This window comes from Megalops cyprinoides, chromosome 8 (genome assembly GCF_013368585.1).
Source record: "Megalops cyprinoides isolate fMegCyp1 chromosome 8, fMegCyp1.pri, whole genome shotgun sequence".
Classification (NCBI taxonomy): Eukaryota; Metazoa; Chordata; class Actinopteri; order Elopiformes; family Megalopidae; genus Megalops; species Megalops cyprinoides.
In genome coordinates this window covers 38,770,802-38,791,232 of record NC_050590.1, presented here as the reverse complement: position 1 = coordinate 38,791,232, position 20,431 = coordinate 38,770,802, and the positions used below count along the sequence as shown (strand labels likewise).

The 20,431-nt window shown below is 41.3% G+C and overlaps 4 protein-coding genes across 5 annotated transcripts; 1 reads left to right on the top strand and 3 right to left on the bottom strand.

The window, feature by feature from the left end:
* Positions 1-2,710: 2,710 nt before the first annotated feature.
* Positions 2,711-4,829, bottom strand: gdpgp1 (GDP-D-glucose phosphorylase 1). The gene has a single exon (XM_036535605.1). It carries the CDS (start codon positions 4,441-4,443, stop codon positions 3,328-3,330), a length of 1,116 nt encoding a protein of 371 aa, XP_036391498.1. The 5' UTR covers positions 4,444-4,829; the 3' UTR covers positions 2,711-3,327.
* A 127-nt stretch (positions 4,830-4,956) lies between these two features.
* LOC118782337 (calcium and integrin-binding protein 1-like) lies at positions 4,957-7,439 on the top strand. The gene is made up of 7 exons (XM_036535652.1): positions 4,957-5,417; positions 5,665-5,699; positions 5,999-6,098; positions 6,280-6,433; positions 6,518-6,636; positions 6,774-6,862; positions 7,364-7,439. The coding sequence occupies exons 1-7, from the start codon at positions 5,367-5,369 to the stop codon at positions 7,383-7,385; spliced, it is 570 nt and encodes a 189-aa protein (XP_036391545.1). The 5' UTR covers positions 4,957-5,366; the 3' UTR covers positions 7,386-7,439.
* Positions 7,361-11,105, bottom strand: LOC118782335 (RCC1 domain-containing protein 1-like). 2 transcript variants are annotated; one of them, XM_036535650.1, is made up of 8 exons: positions 10,871-11,105; positions 10,480-10,692; positions 9,739-9,904; positions 9,360-9,481; positions 9,146-9,250; positions 8,890-9,036; positions 8,771-8,800; positions 7,361-8,385 (listed from the first exon to the last, which is right to left on the bottom strand). In XM_036535650.1, exons 1-8 carry the CDS (start codon positions 11,064-11,066, stop codon positions 8,198-8,200), a joined length of 1,167 nt encoding a protein of 388 aa, XP_036391543.1. In that variant the 5' UTR covers positions 11,067-11,105; the 3' UTR covers positions 7,361-8,197. The 2 variants fall into 2 exon arrangements, with proteins under 2 accessions (XP_036391543.1, XP_036391544.1); XM_036535651.1 differs by having other exon boundaries at positions 8,290-8,385; positions 8,927-9,036.
* Positions 11,106-14,911: 3,806 nt separating this feature from the next.
* On the bottom strand, positions 14,912-15,820 carry LOC118782475. The gene has a single exon (XM_036535852.1). It carries the CDS (start codon positions 15,791-15,793, stop codon positions 15,020-15,022), a length of 774 nt encoding a protein of 257 aa, XP_036391745.1. The 5' UTR covers positions 15,794-15,820; the 3' UTR covers positions 14,912-15,019.
* Between the last annotated feature and the right edge of the window lie 4,611 nt (positions 15,821-20,431).

Here is a 20,431-nt window from a genome sequence, read left to right as displayed (position 1 = left end):
AGTAATGGGTATTTTAATGATTTTAATGGTATAGCGCCCCCAAGTGGCCACATTTCATGAAACTTGGTGCATACACAGTGTTGCTAATACTAACATAGTATACCAAGTTTGACATCACTCCCACAAAGCATTGCTGAGATATGACTCACTTCCTGTTTTGGTGTCTTCACCATGGAATTTCATTGGATGACAGAGGCCGTATTGTTTGCCCTAGCAAAATTCTTTAAATCAGTTTTGGTGAGAACCCTCTGTAGATGATACGGACCAAATCTGGTGGTGATAGGATCAATGGTCTAGGACTAGTTCGCAAAAGTAGGTTTTTCAAAAAATTGAAAATATGATTTTTTTTTCAAAAATCCATTTCAGTGGATGAGTCCATTCAATTCATGACCCAGGGATTCAGTGGAAATAAGGATCATAACTCTAGGACAAACGGTTTGTAAATAATATGCAAAAATGTATTCTGAAATTTGGCCTGTTGGTGGCGCTACAGAGATTGATGGATTGACTCCAAATTTGGTGCCTGGATACCTTGGACTGTGCTCTATGAGGGTGCCAGATTCCACCAACATCCACATAGGGTTTTGTATGGCCTGCCATAGAAAACCATTGAAAAAATGATAATACCAAGATGGTCAAAAAACAAAATGGCTGACACACAGGTTTCATGTTTTCCCAGCTAGGGTCCTTCACTGTGATGATGCACAAGAAATTTGGAACATCTGCTTTGGTTCCAAAGCTATAGGGATTTGAATTTTTTTCTCTGTTTTTCTGTTATAGCGCCCCCATATGGCCAAATTTCATGAACCTTATTCAGGGGAAAAAAGATCACAACTCCAGGACAAACCGTTCAAAAGTTATAAGCAAAAATGTAACTTGAAGTTTGGCCTGTTGGTGGCGCTACAGAGACGGATGGATTGACCCCAAATTTGAGGCCTGGATACTTTGGGCTGTCCTCTATCAGTGTGCCAAATTTCATAAAAATCCACCAAGGTGTTCTATGGGCTGCCATAGATTCCCAGAGGAGAAATTATAATAATAACAGTGAAAAATTCTAACAATTACTATAGGTGCGTAGCACCATTATTATTATTATTATTATTATTTACTTTCATTTTAAAATACTAATACATAATTTAGCCCACCATAATTCGCTACACCCAAAGCTAAAACTACGTTGTCAAATCCAGGGGGGCAGAGGGTGCGGTTGCCCCGGGCCCACGGTTCTTCCAGTTACAAAGGGGCTCACCATGGGCCCAATCTGCCTGACTGAACATGCATTTTGTTTATTTTGAATAAAGTTTGTGTGTCTTGATTGCGGCAAAAAACAAAGAGTCAGACTGAGGGCGTAGTGGTTTCGACCGACCCCTAGCTAAGTTTCTCGCCGCGATATTTATTTTTGAATGAGCAGATGTAGCGGAGCTGAAGTGATTAGCTCGTGTGAGTCCTGCGTAAAGCCTTAGGTAGCGGGTAGCAGGTAGCCGAGTGGTTGCAGCGGCTACGTCACTCCCTCTGAGACCTGGTTAAGTAGCGTTGTCGCCGACAGGCTAACGGCAATTTGCCTTTAGCTCAACTGGCAACGACGCTGGCTTTAAGAGGTTGGCAGCGAGCAGTAAGAACCTCGGTTCTAAACTCGCTCGCTCGCCGACCCACGTAATATCATGTTAAAAAACAACGCAAGATACCACCCGTTACACAGAGACACAATAGAGTAACAGAAAACTTTATTCGCTGTCCAGTATCCGTCTGTAAGTGTTCAAACAGAAAAATTACGCCCTCTGTTCGAGTCCCAAAGTAAGAACTAGGTGATCGCCGGCCGTCTTGTTTTATTTCCCATCGCCGTCACTGCTAACGGAGTCGCCGTATTTGGTCTCGCGCAATGAGGTGTGCTCGGTAAACGTTGTTGGCTCTGTTGAAATCAAGCTCAGAGAGTCGCTATCATGCAATGGTGTGTAGATGGTACGTGTTTCCTGGGGTTTGCTGATCTGCTAGTGCGTGTGTGTGTGTTGTAATGATGCGCTTGTTAGACGATCGTATAGCTGTGCGCAGCGTGCGTAATTGTTTTAGGTTAAGTCACCGCCCCGTCTCTGCATTTCAATTGTCCCCGATTCGTTTTCCGCTGGCGTCGGCTCTGTGACCACCTCCATATCAAATCATTGTAATGCACATTTTTGTCTATTAAAATGTGATAATAGTCTAAATACAGCAGCTGGGAGGAAAACGGTCTTAATCCGATTTGGGGAACAATCTGTTAAAGCTTTATTAGTGCTGCCATAATGTCACAGTGACGTTTTGTTGAGCTTGGTTTGATTTTGTCTGAAATCGAGTATGAACTATAGGTTTAGAGATTTGGGAACGATGACACCTGGGCACAGACTCAGTAAAAGGAAACGTTGCATACAACATGCGGCGTGGTTTTGCGGCATAGTTCAATTTAGATTGAACTGGATGTAATAACACTATCCACTACCCACCACTTACCAAACAGAATGCTATAGAGGAGCTGTGGTTATGTAGGTTCGTATTCCCATCAAATCTGGGAATACCCCTAAATATGACAATTTCGGCAATAAGTCAGAAAAGGACAGCGATATGGTTATAACAGCACTACCAAATAACTTTATATTTTATTATATACGTACAGACTTTCCAAAGCAAAAACAGTAAAACAGCTGCAGACACAAGTGCCAATTAATTTTTTAACGCAATACTGGCCATGAATGCACGTCCGCCACGTCAAGAAAATCTTAATATTTCATAGCATTTTAAATAAGGCTGCAAATGAATGTCTTACATACAAAGGCCTAATGCATTTGATAAATAGTACCCCAAAGCTCATATATGCCTAATTTTGTGCACAACTGTAAAACTGTTCAACGGCTAAATTTGAATATGCCGCACAAGTGAGTGGTGAAATTTTATGTACTTCCGCCTCAAGTGTTCAACTGTTTGCTTGGTACACACTGTTGAGTGCGGTCCCCTGTGTCTGTTGACTAAATTTCAGTTAAACAAGTATCACAAAAACTCATTGCAATGTGATGCTAAGATAAAAATTTCAATTAAATGACTGGTGTATTGAAGGAAATCAAATGGAAAATACTTTCGCAATACAAATGCAATGAAACAATGCGTTGCACCAGCACCAAGGATGGTTGAATAACTAGCTTTCAAAGCGGTCATCCAACACAACCCAATCTTAACAGTTGACGGAATCATACAAGGCGACCAGTGACAGTGTGTGGGTTACATTCAAGCGGTCTATTCTTGGAGTGTTACCTGTTATCCCCAAATCAAGGCATTTTATTTCAACAACGTAATCATTATACATTAAGGGTGCATTAGTAAATATTTACAGAGTTCTGACTGCAACTGAGAAAAATCATCCTCGGAAAGAAGGTATTTCTGAATGATGCATTTCACTTCATTTTCAGTGATGTTTTCAAAGTCCTCCCTGCTCTTAATAACCAAATGGCCCGCTAGCTCACAGAGAGCCACGTTGAACGCGCTCTCTTCTTTGGCTCCAAAGCAGGGTGTCCTTGGCCATATGATGATACGTACACCCGAACGGGTAAGCATAGGTCGATGACATTTTCCTGGTGGGCATCCCCGTGTGAGAAACAAGTTGTGTGCGATATTTCTTTCCACTAAGAAGTCGGTAAGTTGACAGATCACACCAACAATTGCTTGCAAATTTTCTCCTTCAGTGTAAAACAGAAATCCCGTAGGGAAGTCAGTAAGACGATGTAAGCCTTTCTCAGGAACTGCGGTTTCGGTTGATGCGGATTCTATCCGCAGCTCGCGGTCTAAGTAATACCCGTGGAGATGTAAATGGTTAATCGAGGCAAAAGCACCCAAACTATTGAACCCCACTCGAAATCCCGGATCGGAAGACAGAAACACGGACTCAATTCCAATCTGGATGGCAGAAGGAGTCAGGATCTGCTGAAGGCACAGCGTCGGTTCCGGGATGAACAAACAATGGGCAAATTCCAGAGGACTTACGTTGATCACAACAAACATTCTGCCGAGTCCACCTGTTGCTCCATTTTGATAAGAACACAACGCACTACCTTTGAATTCAGTGTCTACACACCGCTTCTTCATCTCAAATATTATTTCTTCTGGGTTTATCTTATTGAAGTTGAATTGTTTTGCGTCAAATTGTTGCCGAATGCTTAATATTCGCTGAGGTTTCCGTCTTTCCTGCCCTCGCAGAATGTTAAGCTGAGCAACAAAGCCATACGACCCGGGAAGAATCCGTGTACGTAAATCGGCGAGAGTATAGCGGAATAGTCCCTGCTGCATTTTCTTGGTCCACCCGGATCGTAAAGTGTTATCAAATATGGATAGTTCCGTTAGTCTGTCACATTCTTTAGATCGTACGACATGGTGAATAAAATCTTGTTCATTGTAAAAGAAATGCTTAACTTGACACGCTTCCATTTAACGCTAGGTTGCTTTCTTCCTAATTACGCTTGGTTTCAATTTCAATACAGTCTACAAAGTAGCTATATTTGACAATTCCTCTCAGGTTATCAACCGATGTACAGCTTGCTACAATTTGGAATCGATGCTGTACTCTTGTCTGCTACAGTTCTGACCATAAAAACTACCCCATACCGCTACTATATGCAACATTGCTACTGTAATGGTACTGGCCTTGGATTGAATATGACGTATTTTGACCACGTCGTTGCGTTTGAGAGAAGTCCCCTATAGAGTGTACTGAAAATATGCCTGATGAGATTCTTGCAAATTCTTGGAATATAATGCACTATATTGATCTAAAGTAGTAATCACTAATATACAACTTAATAATAAGATATGAACGATGGTGATTCCAACAATAAGGAAATTCAGCATTATATGGTTAAATGTGCAACTACAAGCTAGTTAGCTTGCAATGTGCTTTTGCAACTTACATTTTAGCTTGCCAACATGCAACTTATTGTAAAGTATAACTTTAGGTGCTGTTTGTGCTGACGTTGCAGATAAAACTTGTGCTCAAAACATATCTGAAGAACAAACAAATTTCATCTGTTGGATCCAGGGTGTGCGCGCCTGTGTTTGTCTATACGACTCCATTCCACACAAGCGCTGAATTCTCACTCTGAATTCATTTTATTAATTTATAATACTGGGATCAGCGGCGTCGAACCACAAATTAATATAACATCTGTGTACAGTGTACTCTATGGACACAACTAATTACGTAAGTTAAGTACTTTGCTGGCTAACTAACGCTACAGGAACAGGAAGTAGACAAAGCTGGCTAGCGTTCGAGGAAGCACGAACTACTTCGACATTAACTAGTTACAGTTTTCAGTTAGCCAATAATTTACATTTCTTCATAATCGTTGATAACAATGGGAACAACAGCAAGTCAGTTACCGAAGGATTTGCTTTCCGAGTACCAGGTAAGTTATCTAGCTAGGTAGGTAAGAGTTAGCTTTCTGGCTAACTGACATTACTTTGGGAAATGTGTAACTAGGTAATATTCGTTAGTTTGCCGCTGCATTTCATATATCAGCGGTGGCATTACTTGTAAAAACAGTATTACAGTCGTAGCTTGCTTGCTGGCTATGCCTATTTGAGTAGTATAGCTCGCTTGGAGCATTATATAAATGATAGTCGTTCAGCGGGTTGATTTTTTTTTATCTCTAGGAGCTGACATTTTTAACAAAACAAGAAATCTTGCTGTAAGTATGTTTCTTGTTTTTAATAATCATTTTATGTTACTTATGTCCGCACTGCGAGTTGAACTAAGAGGAAATGTGATCAAACTTCCTTCTGATTTGGACTTTTGTCCGCTGCCTAACAGTCATACTCCTAGCACAGTCACTTACATAGCCAGAAGAACTGATGTCTAGCTATTACAGTAGATACTGTTGCAACTTTTACCCTTATTAAAATATTACATTCTTGAACTATACATAAACAGATAAAAACCACAATACAAGGTCTGTCATTTTGATCCTCATTGTTTTTTTGTTTTCAGCGCCCACAATAGATTCACAGAGCTCCTTGCAAAAGAGGACAGGAGTAGTACAAGCCAAAGAGTTCCTTTGGAGAAAGTCCTGACCATGCCAGAGCTCAAGGTATCTCTTCTCTTTTAAGTGTTTAGTCTGGGGGGGGGGGAGGACACAGATGACTAAGAATCACATTACTTCCTTTCCCCTGAGTAAAGAGGAAAGATTTATTATTTCGATAATAAAAACCTTTTTTTAAATGAGGAATTTAATGGCTGTTCCATCCCTGTGATCCCACCTTCCCTGCCAGTCCAATCCTTTCCGGAAAAGGATCTGTCATGTGTTTTCAACATCTGAAGCAAAAGATGGCAGCCTGACTTTTGAGGACTTCCTGGACCTCCTGAGTGCCTTTAGTGACTCTGCCACCCTGGAGATCAAATCACACTATGCATTCCGCATCTTTGGTGAGGGAGCTGAATGTAATGCTTTTGACACTTGAGGAGGTAGACTGTGCTGCTGATGCGTCAAGTTGTGATTTTCTCCATTAGACTTCGATGATGATGGCACGCTGGACCGTGGAGACCTAGAGAAATTGGTGAATTGTCTGACTGGTGAGACGGACGACACCAGGCTGACCCCCGAAGAGATGAGGCAACTCATCAGTAATGTGAGATCCTGCCACGTACCTCTGCTCTCCCCATACATCACTGCATCCAAATGGTCCTTAACATTTCAGGCAGCTACGACTGTTTTTTCTGGAGGGGGCATTCTTGCTGTTTGACCTTTGTTTTGAAATTATTTCAGATTTTGGAGGAATCTGATATCGACAAAGATGGAACGGTTAACCTCTCAGAGTTCCAGCATGTTATTTCCAGATCACCAGATTTTGTCAGGTGAGGAGGAAAAGAATGTGTCACAAATCTGGATTTACTAGTACAACTGCTCATTTGAAGTGCAGGCTTAGGTCCCTGGGTTTGAACCCATCTATGTCATTTGCCAACAATGACTGGGAGCCCATATCAACAGAGCAGATGGGCTTTGTACTGCCAGAAACAAGGAGGGTAGGCAGGGATGGGGCAGGTAAGCAGGAATACATTGGGTACATTGGCCAGGGATTCCGTCATTGCTCTGCTCTCTTGACCCTGGGTCTCACATTGGTGTCTATGAGTTATTCAGCCAATCTTCTGATAGTGTTTGTCTCGTAATGTACTGTGAGACTTGTTTAAAAATGTTACGGTAGACGCGTGTATCAAATTGCACATTCCTCACCCCACACTCCTAGATGGACTCAGAGGTTATCATTAAAGTTAATAATAGTAGCTTCCTTAAGGGGAAAGATACAAAAGGAACAGTTGTCTCTAATAATGTCTCTAAACATGTTGATTGCTCTACAGTTCTTTTAAGATTGTCCTGTGAGCCTTGCAACTTGCAGACTAGCAACGGACCACTGCAGCTGCGCAAAATCTGCCGGATTCACACAAAAGACAGCATCTTTTTAATGGACCTTTTATATGACAAATATAGTGGCTTGTGCCTTAAATCATATTTCATTGCTTCTTTTAGACTGAAAGAGAGAAAACCTTTACTTTTGTTTGTTTCTTTAAAATGAAATAACTATGCTCATGTCTTTTGACCAGACCTGTCCTTTGATAATTTGTAGTTCAGAGTGAAATGTATTTTACTATTTTAGTGCAATCTTTCTTTATGGTTTTAAATGTATAATGAACTATCAAAAAGAATTTCACTGACTGTGATATATGTGCCAGTATTCAAACATCTGTATAGCAGTACTTGAAAACAAATCATCTAATTCCACACAGCATTCTGACCCAACTGAGCAGAATTTAAAGGGTGAGGTGTACTTTTTATGGTACAAATAAAAAGAGTACAGATTTTACCTATTTTGTGAAATGCTATCAAGTGTTTATAAATATTACAAATGCCATGCTTTTGAATAGTTAGGTTTCCACATCAAGCTAACATTGACCAATTCACTGTAGGGCCTGTAAGGCCTTAAATGCTGGTATCCACAATGTGTGCCTTTTGGTAATCAATTTGATGACACCCTCATGTAAGAATTTCAGTGTGTACATGGGTGTCTGTGTGTATTTGCTGCATCTATATAGAAATAAAAATGTGTATTAAAGACTACATAAATGCTTGATTTTTAAAACTGGCTCTTAATGAGTATGACATGAATCATTAGCAGTAGCAAATAGGTGACTGGTTTAAAAGTCCAGAAGTTGGTGGGTTGGTTTCAGGGAGGTGGGGGACTTGTTTTCGACAGCACACACAAATGTGTTCCAGGGTCCGCACACCACATCAATCACATGCAGTCCATGGTCTGCGAAGAAACCCACCTGTATCGGTTGGTCTGAAGAGGAGGTCGTTACCTGGCCTAGCTGACCATACTCACCTGAAACACAGGTGACAGTTGCCATCATAACTAAGAGAGAATTAAAGCTAAATAATGAATTCTTCACTTCTTTTGTGTACTATATACTTTCTGTGAAAGTTAATTTTCTCAAGCCATTTTTGGTAACAAAGACAAAGCAAGTTATATTACAGTAATCAGTGAGAGTTCTTTGTTCTTTTTATGTGTTTGTGTGGATAGGTTTTGGGAAATGGAACTATACTGTAGAGGAATTCAGTTCAAACTTTTCCAAGAGAAAATTAAGAGGAATAATGATTGCCGAAAATGCACTTCACCCGTATACAAAACCTGTACATTGGCAGTTAATATCACAGCCTGCATAACATTCAGTTGTAAGAGACTTGGGCAAGAATGCAGAAGCACATACCCCATCCCCATGTGTACAGATCACCTGCACCTGAAATGATAAGAGAATACCAAAACATTCATGTCTGAAATGACATAAAAGAACATCTTTCAACTGACACAAGGACATGGGGTTCTTACTGGTGATAGCTGCAGTGTGACGGGACCCACAGCTAACCTTTGTGACCTCAACCTCCTGAGGAAGGTCCAGCAGGGCAGGGAAGGCTTGGATTGAGATGAACACCTCACTGCTGACTGGTCCTTCCTCCTCCTTCTGCATGCCAACTTCTAATAAAGTGCAAAAAAGCAATTCTTGATATTCCATGGTGATCCAAAGCTATCGACATGCAGAAATAAAGGAGAGTGAATGTGACCAGGTGACATTAGGACAGCTCACCTTGGTCAGCAGCAGTTCTGCACAGTCTATCTCCTTGCACTGAATGTGATGGCAGGCCCAGCTGACCACTTTCATTCCAGCCCCATGTGTACATGTCTCCACCATCTGTCCGCACACACACACATACACACAGAAGAAGAGCCATACACCTCCATTGAAAGTGAGCTCATGGTGAGGGGTTTTGAAGGCGTGGGACACGATCGACAGATCTTACCACTGATGCAAATGGAGTGCCACCCCCCTGCAGCCACACCCCTGATGGCCACACCCCACAGTGCCTCCACAGGCCGTGGCTCCTCCTCCCGGCCCAGCTCGCCATGCCCCAGCTGCCCATGACTGCCAAAACAGACCACCCAGTATGAGCACTTGGACTGATAACCTGACCACCTCAGTATGAGTGCATTGACAGCTAACATGAACGCCGCAGCCTCAGTGCTTGTGCAACAACACAACTCTCCATGATAAGTGCTCTGACCATTGACTGACCACCCCACCAAACTGTATATTCTGGATCAGATGTTCCCTTAGAAGCTGTTAGGACTGCATGAGGGAGAGGTGGCCTGTGACAGATCAAATCCAATCCTCATTCTCACCTGCTGGAACCCCAGGTATACATAGTGCCAGAAGCGGTCAGCAGGACCGCATGCTCCATGCCAAGGGCCAAGCTGACCGCACAAAGATGAGGGGACAAAGGCTGGAAAAAAGGGAGGGTTGAAACCACATAACCTCCTAGGACCAAAGGGAGTGGAGCAGGGATTCCTACCAACAAAGGCAAAAAACAAAAAATATGGCCATTGGTACATCAGTTCAGTCGAGTCAATACATACAACTACAAGGCTGAGCCATGTTCATCCCAAATACTAGGCTAACACTGGGAAAACTAATATTTAAGATATTTGTTATAGGCAATGAGAAGTCTGATAAGTAACAACACTAGTGTCTAATTGGTAAAATCAGTGGCTAGTCAGCTGGTAAACATACTGGTATCACTTAAAAGATCTGTGGGATATTCAACTTCTTTAACTAATAGGCATGTTGTTGGTTAACCTTTTAAGGATGGATTCTTAAATCATTCAGAAAAATTACAGGGACACTAGCTACCTTGTATTTGAAATTAACTATGCATTTATCTTGCAAATTTAGCTTGGAAGTTAACTAAGTGTTTAGTGATTTAACTCACCATCTAGCCAATTGTGTCCTATACAACAAGAGACAGACATGTCTGACCAATTAGAGACCAGCACACTATCTCATGTCACTCCTGACTGCTGTCAGGGCAGCCACAGTCAATTTGGCCACACATCTTCAATTTGGCTACACATCATGGTTAGTACCTGCGGTCTCCAGACCCATGCATTCCATCTTCCAGACTGGCACGCTGTCCGTTGCGTCAAATCCCCAGCACTCTATTTTGTCTGTGAAAGCGAGCGTCAGGTATCTCTCGCTGACCAAGGCGTCCTGACAGCCATGGCTTTGCGGAACGCAGACGCAGACTGTCTGAGAGGGTGGGTCTGCCTGAGAGCAGCCCATGCATACATGTCTATCACCTGCAACACATTTACATATCGTTGTTGTGAGAATGTCCACTTTTATTTCTCATTTTTTATAACACCTCGATCCTGCCGAGCCAGGACACATTAACAACACGCGAATTTAGCACACTAGCTATGTGCAAGAATGATGGATTTTCTAAAAGCGCAGCTACAATTACATGCAATTTGTCACCTTCAAGCTGAAGAAAAGCTCTTTGGCTCCAGCTAGCGCTGATATGACAGCGTCTCTCCCGGTCAGGGCCGTAGTCTCTCAGCCTAACTGGAACAACGATTTTTATTTCGACATCTTCGTTACTTAATATTGGTTCCCCTGATTTCGGAGAACATATTTGTCCAAAGCCATTGAAACCGAATCCAAACCAAATCATTGAGAAGCCAACAATCAATCCGTCATATTACCATTCACATTACGGTCTACTCTCTAACGCAAGCGCATTGGGCTGAACGTTCAAAGATACGCATGCGTCGGAGAGTCCTTCACGTGACATCACACAAGTACATAACTGAGGAGTAAGGGGGAAAGTGTACTTGGGGCGCTTTTGTTACGTTCGTGACGAAACAAGGGCGACGCACCAGGGCGAGGCAAAAAACACGAGAGAGAGAGTGAGAAAACAGTGGAAATGACAAGCGTCTGGAAGTCTGGAAATTACGTCGGAATCTTACCCAACAATGTTAAAAAGCACCACTAATCTGAAAAAACACTATTAATCAACATTACTAATCTAAAAACACTACCTGTCAACACTACTAATTTGAAAAACACTTCTAAGCAAGTAGGCTGGTTTTAATATTACACAATTTTGAAAATTAAGTCTGCTCCCGCACTTTTCTTTCCCAAAATTTAGATGAAACAGTTTGGAAATCGAGAAAGAGTGCAGACAAAATTAAATCGTTCTGGAAGAAATTTAAGATGTGAAATAACGTGGACAAAGACGCAAAAACTTTAACGCGAGAGTCCCACTAATTTTCCAGTTTCATTAGAGCAATGTAACAATTTCAGTGCTACACAAGGCTATCTACATTGTAGCGAAGAGCAGCCAGTTGTAAATCCAGCTTTATTGTAAAAAGGCTTGTGACTGGCATGAAGAGTTTTGCTTTTCTAACTATTGCCATTTGGCCCTTGATAACTAGATACATATCACATTTACATTACATTTACATTTACATTTATTCATTTGGCAGACGTTTTTATCCAAAATGACTTACAAGTGAGGTAGAGTACAACACAAGCAGAAGCCATACAAGGAGTCACAATAATAGAACTGCTGAATGACCAAGTTGGCCAGACAAGGTACAAGTTAGCTGGTAGAGACACAATGCATTAAATCATTAAAGTTCTATGTTTCTTCAGCAAAACAGAGTTTAGGACATAAGAAATTGCTTTAGGTGGTAGTGATTAAGGTGATCAGGTAAGCCCGGAAGAACTGTGTCTTCTGATGTTTCTTAACAATAGTGAGGGATGCGGCAGAACAAATGAAGTGTGGAAGGTCATTCCACCGTTAGTTTGAGCCTTGTTATCTAGCTGCAACCGATTCGTGAATCGCTCTGAATAAGAGCATCTGGCTCATTCCCACACTTAACATCCACTAAACACTGTTCTCTGTTTGTTTCCTATCCCTGCTCCGGGGTCCTGCCTGGAGCTGTAGCTCAAGCGTCACACCACGACTTCCAGTCCTGCTACCTCACTGCCCTGCCCATCAAGCCAACTGCGTGCCAAGAACCAGACATTATAGGATAGATTTAATCAGCAAAAATAGGGTCAGGGTTACTATGTCAATTACTATGTCGTTAATTACTGCTGTCTATCTCACTCAAATGTCTTAAAGTACATTGTACAACTTTAAGACTCTCTCTAATTCTATCTGCCCAGTGCCAGCCAGGCTCCCCCTCTGAGCTGGGTTCTGCTCAAGGTTTCTTCCTGTTAATTGGGGAATTTTTCCTTGCCACCATTGCCTTAGGCTTGCTCTCAGGGGGTCTCAGGCCTGGGATCAATGTAAAGCTACTTTGTGACAACTTGTGTTGTAAAAAGTGCTATACAAATAAAATTTAATTGAATTGAAATGAATACATTTAAATGCAAAGCTGTTTATTGCAGTCTCAATTTATATCTAATTAAAACGCACTGGAACATACACTCAAAGCTATGTGAGATAGGACCTGTATGTTCAGGTCCACTACTCTTGGGTAACACCATTATTTAGGTTGAGGGTAACACCATTATTAAGGTAGAATGCTCTGGAATGACTTCTTTATGGCTGCTCTAACTGATACAAAAATCCATATTGAAAAGATCAGTTGAACGTGGGGTCAGTTTAGGAGATGTGTATTTGTACTAGTACTTAATTTTTGGAGAGTTCAATTGTCAGGCTACATAAAGCCAGAACTGTGACAATGACTGCATGGTCTACGGCTGTTATGTTTGTCAAAGATTACAAAAGACAATGTACCCACGTTTCTAGATTTATGTAATTTTTGGATGTCAAACTTACAATTAAAAAAGACCCTGACCCTATTTTTGCTGATTTGAAGGAGGGATAACCAAAGTACCCGTCTGACCTGCTTTAATTATTGGGGGCAGAAGGCCTTCAAATTTTGCAAGTATTTTGAATGGGAGCTTGAGGTATACAGTCCAAATGCTAATTTCCTTGTATGGGGCACAATCCTCTGGGCACTTCCCCTTCTTATGAATTAGAGATATGTTGGCCCCTCTCAGAGATGATGGAAGAAGGGTTTTAAAATGAATTATTATATATATCCAGCATGTGCTTCTCAACCAGAGCCAAATGTTTTCCTTCAGTAGTGCAATGTGCTTCTCCAATGGGGCTCAATGGTTCTCTTCAGTCATTTACTGCAAATCTCCAATGAAGCAAGATGTTTTCCTTCAGTAGTGACATGTGCTTCTCCAGTGGAGGTCTGTGTTTTTCTTCAGTAGTGCAATGCACCCCAAGAAGGATGGTGCTGTAGAGTGCAGAAAGGAAGGAGTGAACTCCAGGAGTGACAGAACTGTAGAGTGCAGTGTCGAGCCCTGTGGAACCTAGTGATGTCAAGTACAGAGTGGAAGGACTGAACCCCAGGAGAGACAGTGCTGTAAATTGCAAAGTAAAGGGAGTGAATGCTAGGAGGGAGAGACAGTCCTTTAGAGTGCAGAGGGCAGATTCATTACAACATCCCAAGGATCCACCCCTTTCTTACTATGTATTCTATGAACATACCCTGCAACTAATCCAGAATGCATCTGCGCAATTTGTCTACAATCTTCCTCAACGTAGTTGTCAAGTGTTTCTCCTGACAAGCGGTTATTGGTTGCGCTGTACACCCTGGGAGAGCAAGGGGGCTTGGGCGTGCAGCAGGGCTGACTCAATTATTGAATTATTGGTTTTTTGAGGGGGGCTGCCTGGTGTGTGCTCCGCACCTGTTACCCATCCGATTATGGGGATCAGGCCCGGCCCAAACCAATTTGGCGCCCCAGGCGAAAATTTAGGTGGCGCCCCCCTTGCATCGGAGTAAATTCGACTGCTGGTGTACATACTCACAAGAAACTGAATAGCTTTGTCTTCGACATTCTTTTATTTGCGATTGCAAAATCAAAACACTTGGAACAAATTAGAAAGAAATACAATAAAAATATGAAATGAATTTTTGAAATACAATATGAATAGCTTAAATAAAGTATAAGATTTAAATAGCCACAAAATAAAAAAGTGTAAACCAGTGGCATAAAATAAATTATAAATACAATATAAATAAGGCACTGCACACAATAAGATATTAAAAAACAACAGTATCGGCAAAAAAAATTACAAGAATATCAAGGGGGGGGGGGGATCTTATGAAGACATCTACTGGTGCTTTTTGGTACTGCATCAAAACTACACAACCACCTACTCAACCTCATATCACCTGCTGCTACAGCGTAACTCTCCTGCTCTTTCTTACAGCAAAGTCATCTATAACATGATAGCTTACTTGAGCCCACATTAAAGTCAAAACACTTGGAACAAATTAGAAAGAAATACAATAAAAATATGAAATGATTTTTTTAAATACAATATGAATAGCTTAAAATATAAGACTTAAATACCTACAAAATAATTTAAAAAGTGTAAACCAGTGGCATAAAATAAATTATAAATACAATATAAATAAGGCACTGCACACAATAAGATGTTAAAAAAAAACCCAGTATTGCCAAAAAAAATAAAAAATTACAAGAATATCAATAAAAGGGGAGAAAGGGGGCTCTTATAAAGACATCTACTGGTGCTTTTTGGTACTGCATCAAAACTACACAACCACCTACTCAACCTCATATCACCTGCTGCTACAGCGTAACTCTCCTGCTCTTTCTTACAGCAAAGTCATCTATAACATCATCGTATGATAGCTTACTTGAGACCACATGATTTATACTAATGATGGCAAGTCCACTTAGACGTTCCTGCATCATTGTAGTTCTCAAGTAGGTTTTTATCAGTTTAAGCTTTGAGAAGCTTCTTTCTGTAGTAGCCACTGTGACAGGAAGAGTGGCAAAGATTCTCAGAGCAACCCACATGTTGGGGTAAATTTCTGCCAGCTTCTTCTCATGCAGGAAGGTCAAGAGTTCCATGTTTGTCACATTCTTTGATGGCAATGGTGGAAAATTCTGCATTTCCTTTGCAAGTTCTGTGCCATCAATGTCCGGCTGGCTTTCATGGGTCAGAGCAGCACTTAGGGTTTGGCACTGCTGCAGCAGGTCTTCTTCCTCCAAGTTGGGGAAATTGAGAAGTACACCAAACTTGTTATTCACCTCTCCAAGATTCTTAAATCTCTCATCAAGGGAAGAGATGGCAGTATCCACAACCACATTAAAAAATGTGGTTTTCATTTTTTTCAGTGCATCTTGTATGGGCTCATCTGGAGCCTCATAGCCAAAGTGCCTTTTTGTGGTTCTCAATCGCTTTTGTTTGAGTTCAGCCTCCACATTCATCTCGTCACACATCTTCTTTGCCGTTTTCTGTGCATCAGAAAATCCAGTGTTTCTGTAACTGGTCAGGGAATCTTTGGTTTTCTTCAGCAAGTCGACAGCCACATCGAGCTGCATTGAGGGTGACTGCATCAGTTTACTGATGTACTGGATTTTGCTGAGAATTTCTGGGCTGGGCTTCAACTCTCTGTTGAGGTGGAAGCAACAGGAGGAGCGCTTGATGGTGCTGCATCACTGCAGAGTGGTGCTGTTGAGGTGGAAGCAGCAGGAGGAGCGCTTGATGGTGCTGCATCACTGCAGGGTGGTGCTGTTGAGGTGGAAGCAGCAGGAGGAGCGCTTGATGGTGCTGCATCACTGCTGGGTGTTGCTGTGGAGGTGGAAGCAACAGGAGGAGCGCTTGGTGGTGCTGCGTCACTGCTGGGTTGTGCTGTTGAGGTGGAGGAAACAGGAGGAGCGCTTGATGCTGTAGATGACCCAAGATTTGCAGGGGTGGGACTGAGAAACCTCAACAGCGCATCTGAAGAGAGAAGAGGAATATATTACACCAATCTAATAATAAATATGATATGATACATAATATGATTTTAAGAACATGTTGTAAAACACGCTGTACATGTTTAATACTTTTCTGATATGCAAATGATATAAGATTCAATTTTTGTCATTACAAGGAAATGCTGATTAGCAGAATGCAAAGAAGTAGTAAACTGCACTATAATATAGAATGTAGGAATGCTAAGGTATGCTATAACAGGAATGATGTGCACTGTGTGCAGGCTTAAAACTATAGGAAAAGGAATAACACGTTAGCTTTTTGATTAAGGCTAATATTGCAAGCTAAGAAAACGTGAGCTAACCAGTTTTCAATAAAAATGTAAACAAGTTTTATTTTAATTTTAACTCTTGCTGACCCTATAATATTTACGTATTTGGAAGCTGGGTGGGAGTGCCATTTTTCATAACAGCTTTGGTCCTTCGTAACATGCCATTAGCCTAACTGAAGTTAAAACAGTTCACGCTAGCTATTTATTGATTAGCAAACCATGTTTGGTTAACAACGTGTCGTTGTTCTCCTATGTACAAATAATGTCATGACATCACCTTTATTGTAACATTACCTCTGTCTTTCTCTCTTTTTTCCTCCTCTTCTTTTCTTTTTTTCCTCCCCTGGGCACCAGACAGTTTGGGACGTTTTGACATGTTGTTGTTGTCCTGTCGTCGTTGTCTTGTTGTCGAGCTTGCTTTTGGGGTCACGTCAATGCGTGCCCCCCTCCCCCCTCCCCTCTCCGCCAGCAGGTAGAGTCTAATTAGTCCGGGGGGAAGGGGGAGCATCTCAGGAAAGTAAAGTGTGATCATCATTTTTATTATTATTTTTATTCATATTTAATAGGGTTTGCTATGCAGTTAGATATTTTTGGCTCATTATCTTCCTATTAAGATATATAATACCAACTAGTTTTAAGAAGAGTAATTTTTTTTTTCTCCCCCGTTTTTGGCACCCCCTGGATGGTCGGCGCCCTTAGCATTTGCCTATACTGCCTATGCCACGGGCCGGCCCTGATGGGGATGCCAGGGCTATTTAAGCAGGTGAGTGGGAGCAGCATAGCAGAGACACTGACGGAGGTACACAGGGTTTTAGAGTGGGAATTATCATTTGGTTTATTTTTTTGTTACATGTGCCGGCACAGTGGAATTTGAGTTAATTATGTTCGGTTTGGTTAGTTTTTCTGTTTTTGGTTTGAGCTCCAGGAGTCGCGACGCAGAGCGAACGGTGGAGTTTGTTTCGTTTACTTAACTGCACCTTTCAGACACGATACCTGTCAGTGCTAGTCCTCCAGTGGTGGAATGAACTTCCCACGGGGGTCAAGACAGTGGAATCACAGGCCATATTCTGACCAAAGACCCACCTCTTCAAACTGTATCTAGATTCCACTTCAATTCCCACCCCCTAACAATTGTTTGCTGTATTACCTGCTATTTATTTTATGCAGTAGTATCACAATGTGTTTGGGATTCTGTGATCTAGTCATTGATATAAGTTAGTATACTTGGCTTCCCTTATGTAGTCAGGTTTCACAAGTTAAGTTTGACTAGGGCCTGAGTAGTGCTATGCTCACACTCACTGGTCTGGGAGTGTTGTTAGCCTGGTCTGACACTGTTACTCATTCAACTTGAATGGATACATTTCTGTTCTTCTGTGCTGGAAGTCCCTCTGGATAAAAGCATCAGGTAAATACATTTAATGTAATGTAATGTAATGGAATAATGGAATGAGTGGAGGGAGAGAACCTCAAGAAGGACAGTCCTGTAGAGTGGAGCGAGGTTGGAGTGACCCCCAAGAGAGACAGTGCTATAGAATGCAGAATGGATCCCTGAGGGAGTGAATCCCAGGAGGCACAGTGTTGTATAGTGCAGAGTGAAACACTGAGGGTGTGTCTGAGACAACATCACATCTTTTCCTACTCTTTCACTTCAGGAGTGACATCTAAATTGTGTGTCTGACACAACAGCACATCACCTACTGTATACTTTCACTGCAATACTGACATGCACATTGCACTACTGAAGGAAAACACTCAGTCCCATTGGAGAAGCACATTGTACTGCTGTAGGAAAACATTGTATCCAACCTGAGATGTGCGTTGTACTTCTGACGGAAAATACTGGGCTCCATGGGCAAAATGCATTGCACCACTGACGGAAAACAATGGACTCCTGTATTCTAGGAATGTCACATCTCTCCAGGACCAGCGTGGGCTATCCTTGGTAGAGTCTATCTAGCGCTGTGAATATATACTGCTGAGAACTCTTATCTGACCTGTAAGTTCCTATGTCACATTTTAGGAAAAAACATGTAGAAATGGTCACTTCATCTAGCCCTAAATAAGGCCTAAATCTCCATTTTATAATATAGCAAGTTTCCCCTAGATTAAAATAGGAACTTACTGTCATTATAATTTTGCATTCCTCTACCCCCTATCAAAGCTAGTTATTATATGACCTTGCTAGAGTGTACAGAAGCTCCACACCAACTCTGCTCACTCATCCAATCAACAGGGAGACTGTGCTCATCCAATGACTATGAGACCGCTTGTGTAGTGCTAAGTTTGTTACTTAGAATCAGTGCAGTTTTCACAGACAGATTCACTACCTATGAAACATTAACCATTTCCCCTCAGAACATGGGTTTAAAATGAAGATGACAGAAGTTGAGCATGAAACCTTGCCATATTTCATTTTTTTATGGAATAAATAAAACATTTTGTGATACGCCGTTTTATTTTTATTTTACCTCTGTAGGGATTTTTCCTTCTTGTGAAGTAAGACTCGTAGTTCCAGAGTTTAGGTTAATGGCAATTTAATCACAAAGTAAAACTAGTGTTGAATTACAGTATCAAACATACCGGGTAAAAGCAAGGCAGATCAATTACAAAGTGATGTTGTTTGGGTACAAGCTTTTATACTCAAAACCTGAAATAAAATGTTGAAATAAAATGCAGGTTCCTGTCCCTAACTGGGTGGCAGAGAAACAAATGTACATTTATATTTGTAAGTTTTTCAAGGCTTCAGAGTCTCCTCCTTCATCCTGCTCACAGGAAGGGACAGAGGTATCGCACCTCCTACAGGAACAAAGGGTGTGGTGTGGAAGGCAACCAAATGGTCATTGTTAACATCAAGGTATGCCAATCAATTCCCTTTGTCTATAACCCCCCTTTGATAATTAAGTTAGTTTTGATTGTATTAGGTGGCCATCCAAGAACACTAAAGAAGGTTTTGCATTTTCCTTTTACCTCATGTGTCTACAGGTAAATAACCCAGCTAGTGTTACCTAATGCAACACATCATATCTAGATGTTTAGGTCAATGGAGCTGTGATAAGAGGTTCTCACCCCTAATTTGGCTTTGACTCTTGGCAGTCTCTGCAGCTGAAAACCATATTCTGAATTTCCTTCCCTATAATAGGCTGCTAGACATACTCTGTGCATTTCACCATGCCCAGGGGACCATTGTGTATGCATGTACTTCAGCTTGCATTTTCCGTGCTATCACAATTCTCACTACCATCTATAGGATGCTCTGGAGTGGCGTCTTTGCTTTGCTTTGCTTGTACTGATAAAACTGATAAAACACACTCGCGGATGATGTTGACACAAATTAGTTGTCCAGTTTCTCTAATACAATCCTGTCATCTACATCTTCATCCTCCCCCTAATTAAACATTTTTAAAGACTTCTATCTCTTTCCCCAGAGAGTAAGGCAGTGTAGACCTGTACATGTTTTTCATCTTTCATTAGCTTTGTTGTTATCCTACACTGTTGAAGGTATTGCTGCCATTCCATCCAGTGCTCTGCTGAAGTTAAAGTTTGCAGGCAGCAATGTCGTGATACCATGTAATGTTATTCATGTCAGAACAAGACTGTAATGAGTATTAAGGTAGGTTTATGACCACCAATGAAAACCACATTGCAGGTCATCACACAAAGCTGTACTGGTCATGGACAGCTAAAATTCATATGCTACTGCACACCCATTTTGAAATTCCAGTAGCTCCACTACAACACATTTCATACCAAACTAAGGACTAGCATTTTTGCATGCTAACTAGTAACTGCATAGCGAGGGTTGAGAACCACAGCTCTATCAAAAGATCTGTTTACTGGTAAAAGGACATATTTGAAATCTTTATATATATATATATATATATATATATATATATATATATATATATATATATATATATTTATATATGTGTGTGTGTTCACAGCAGAC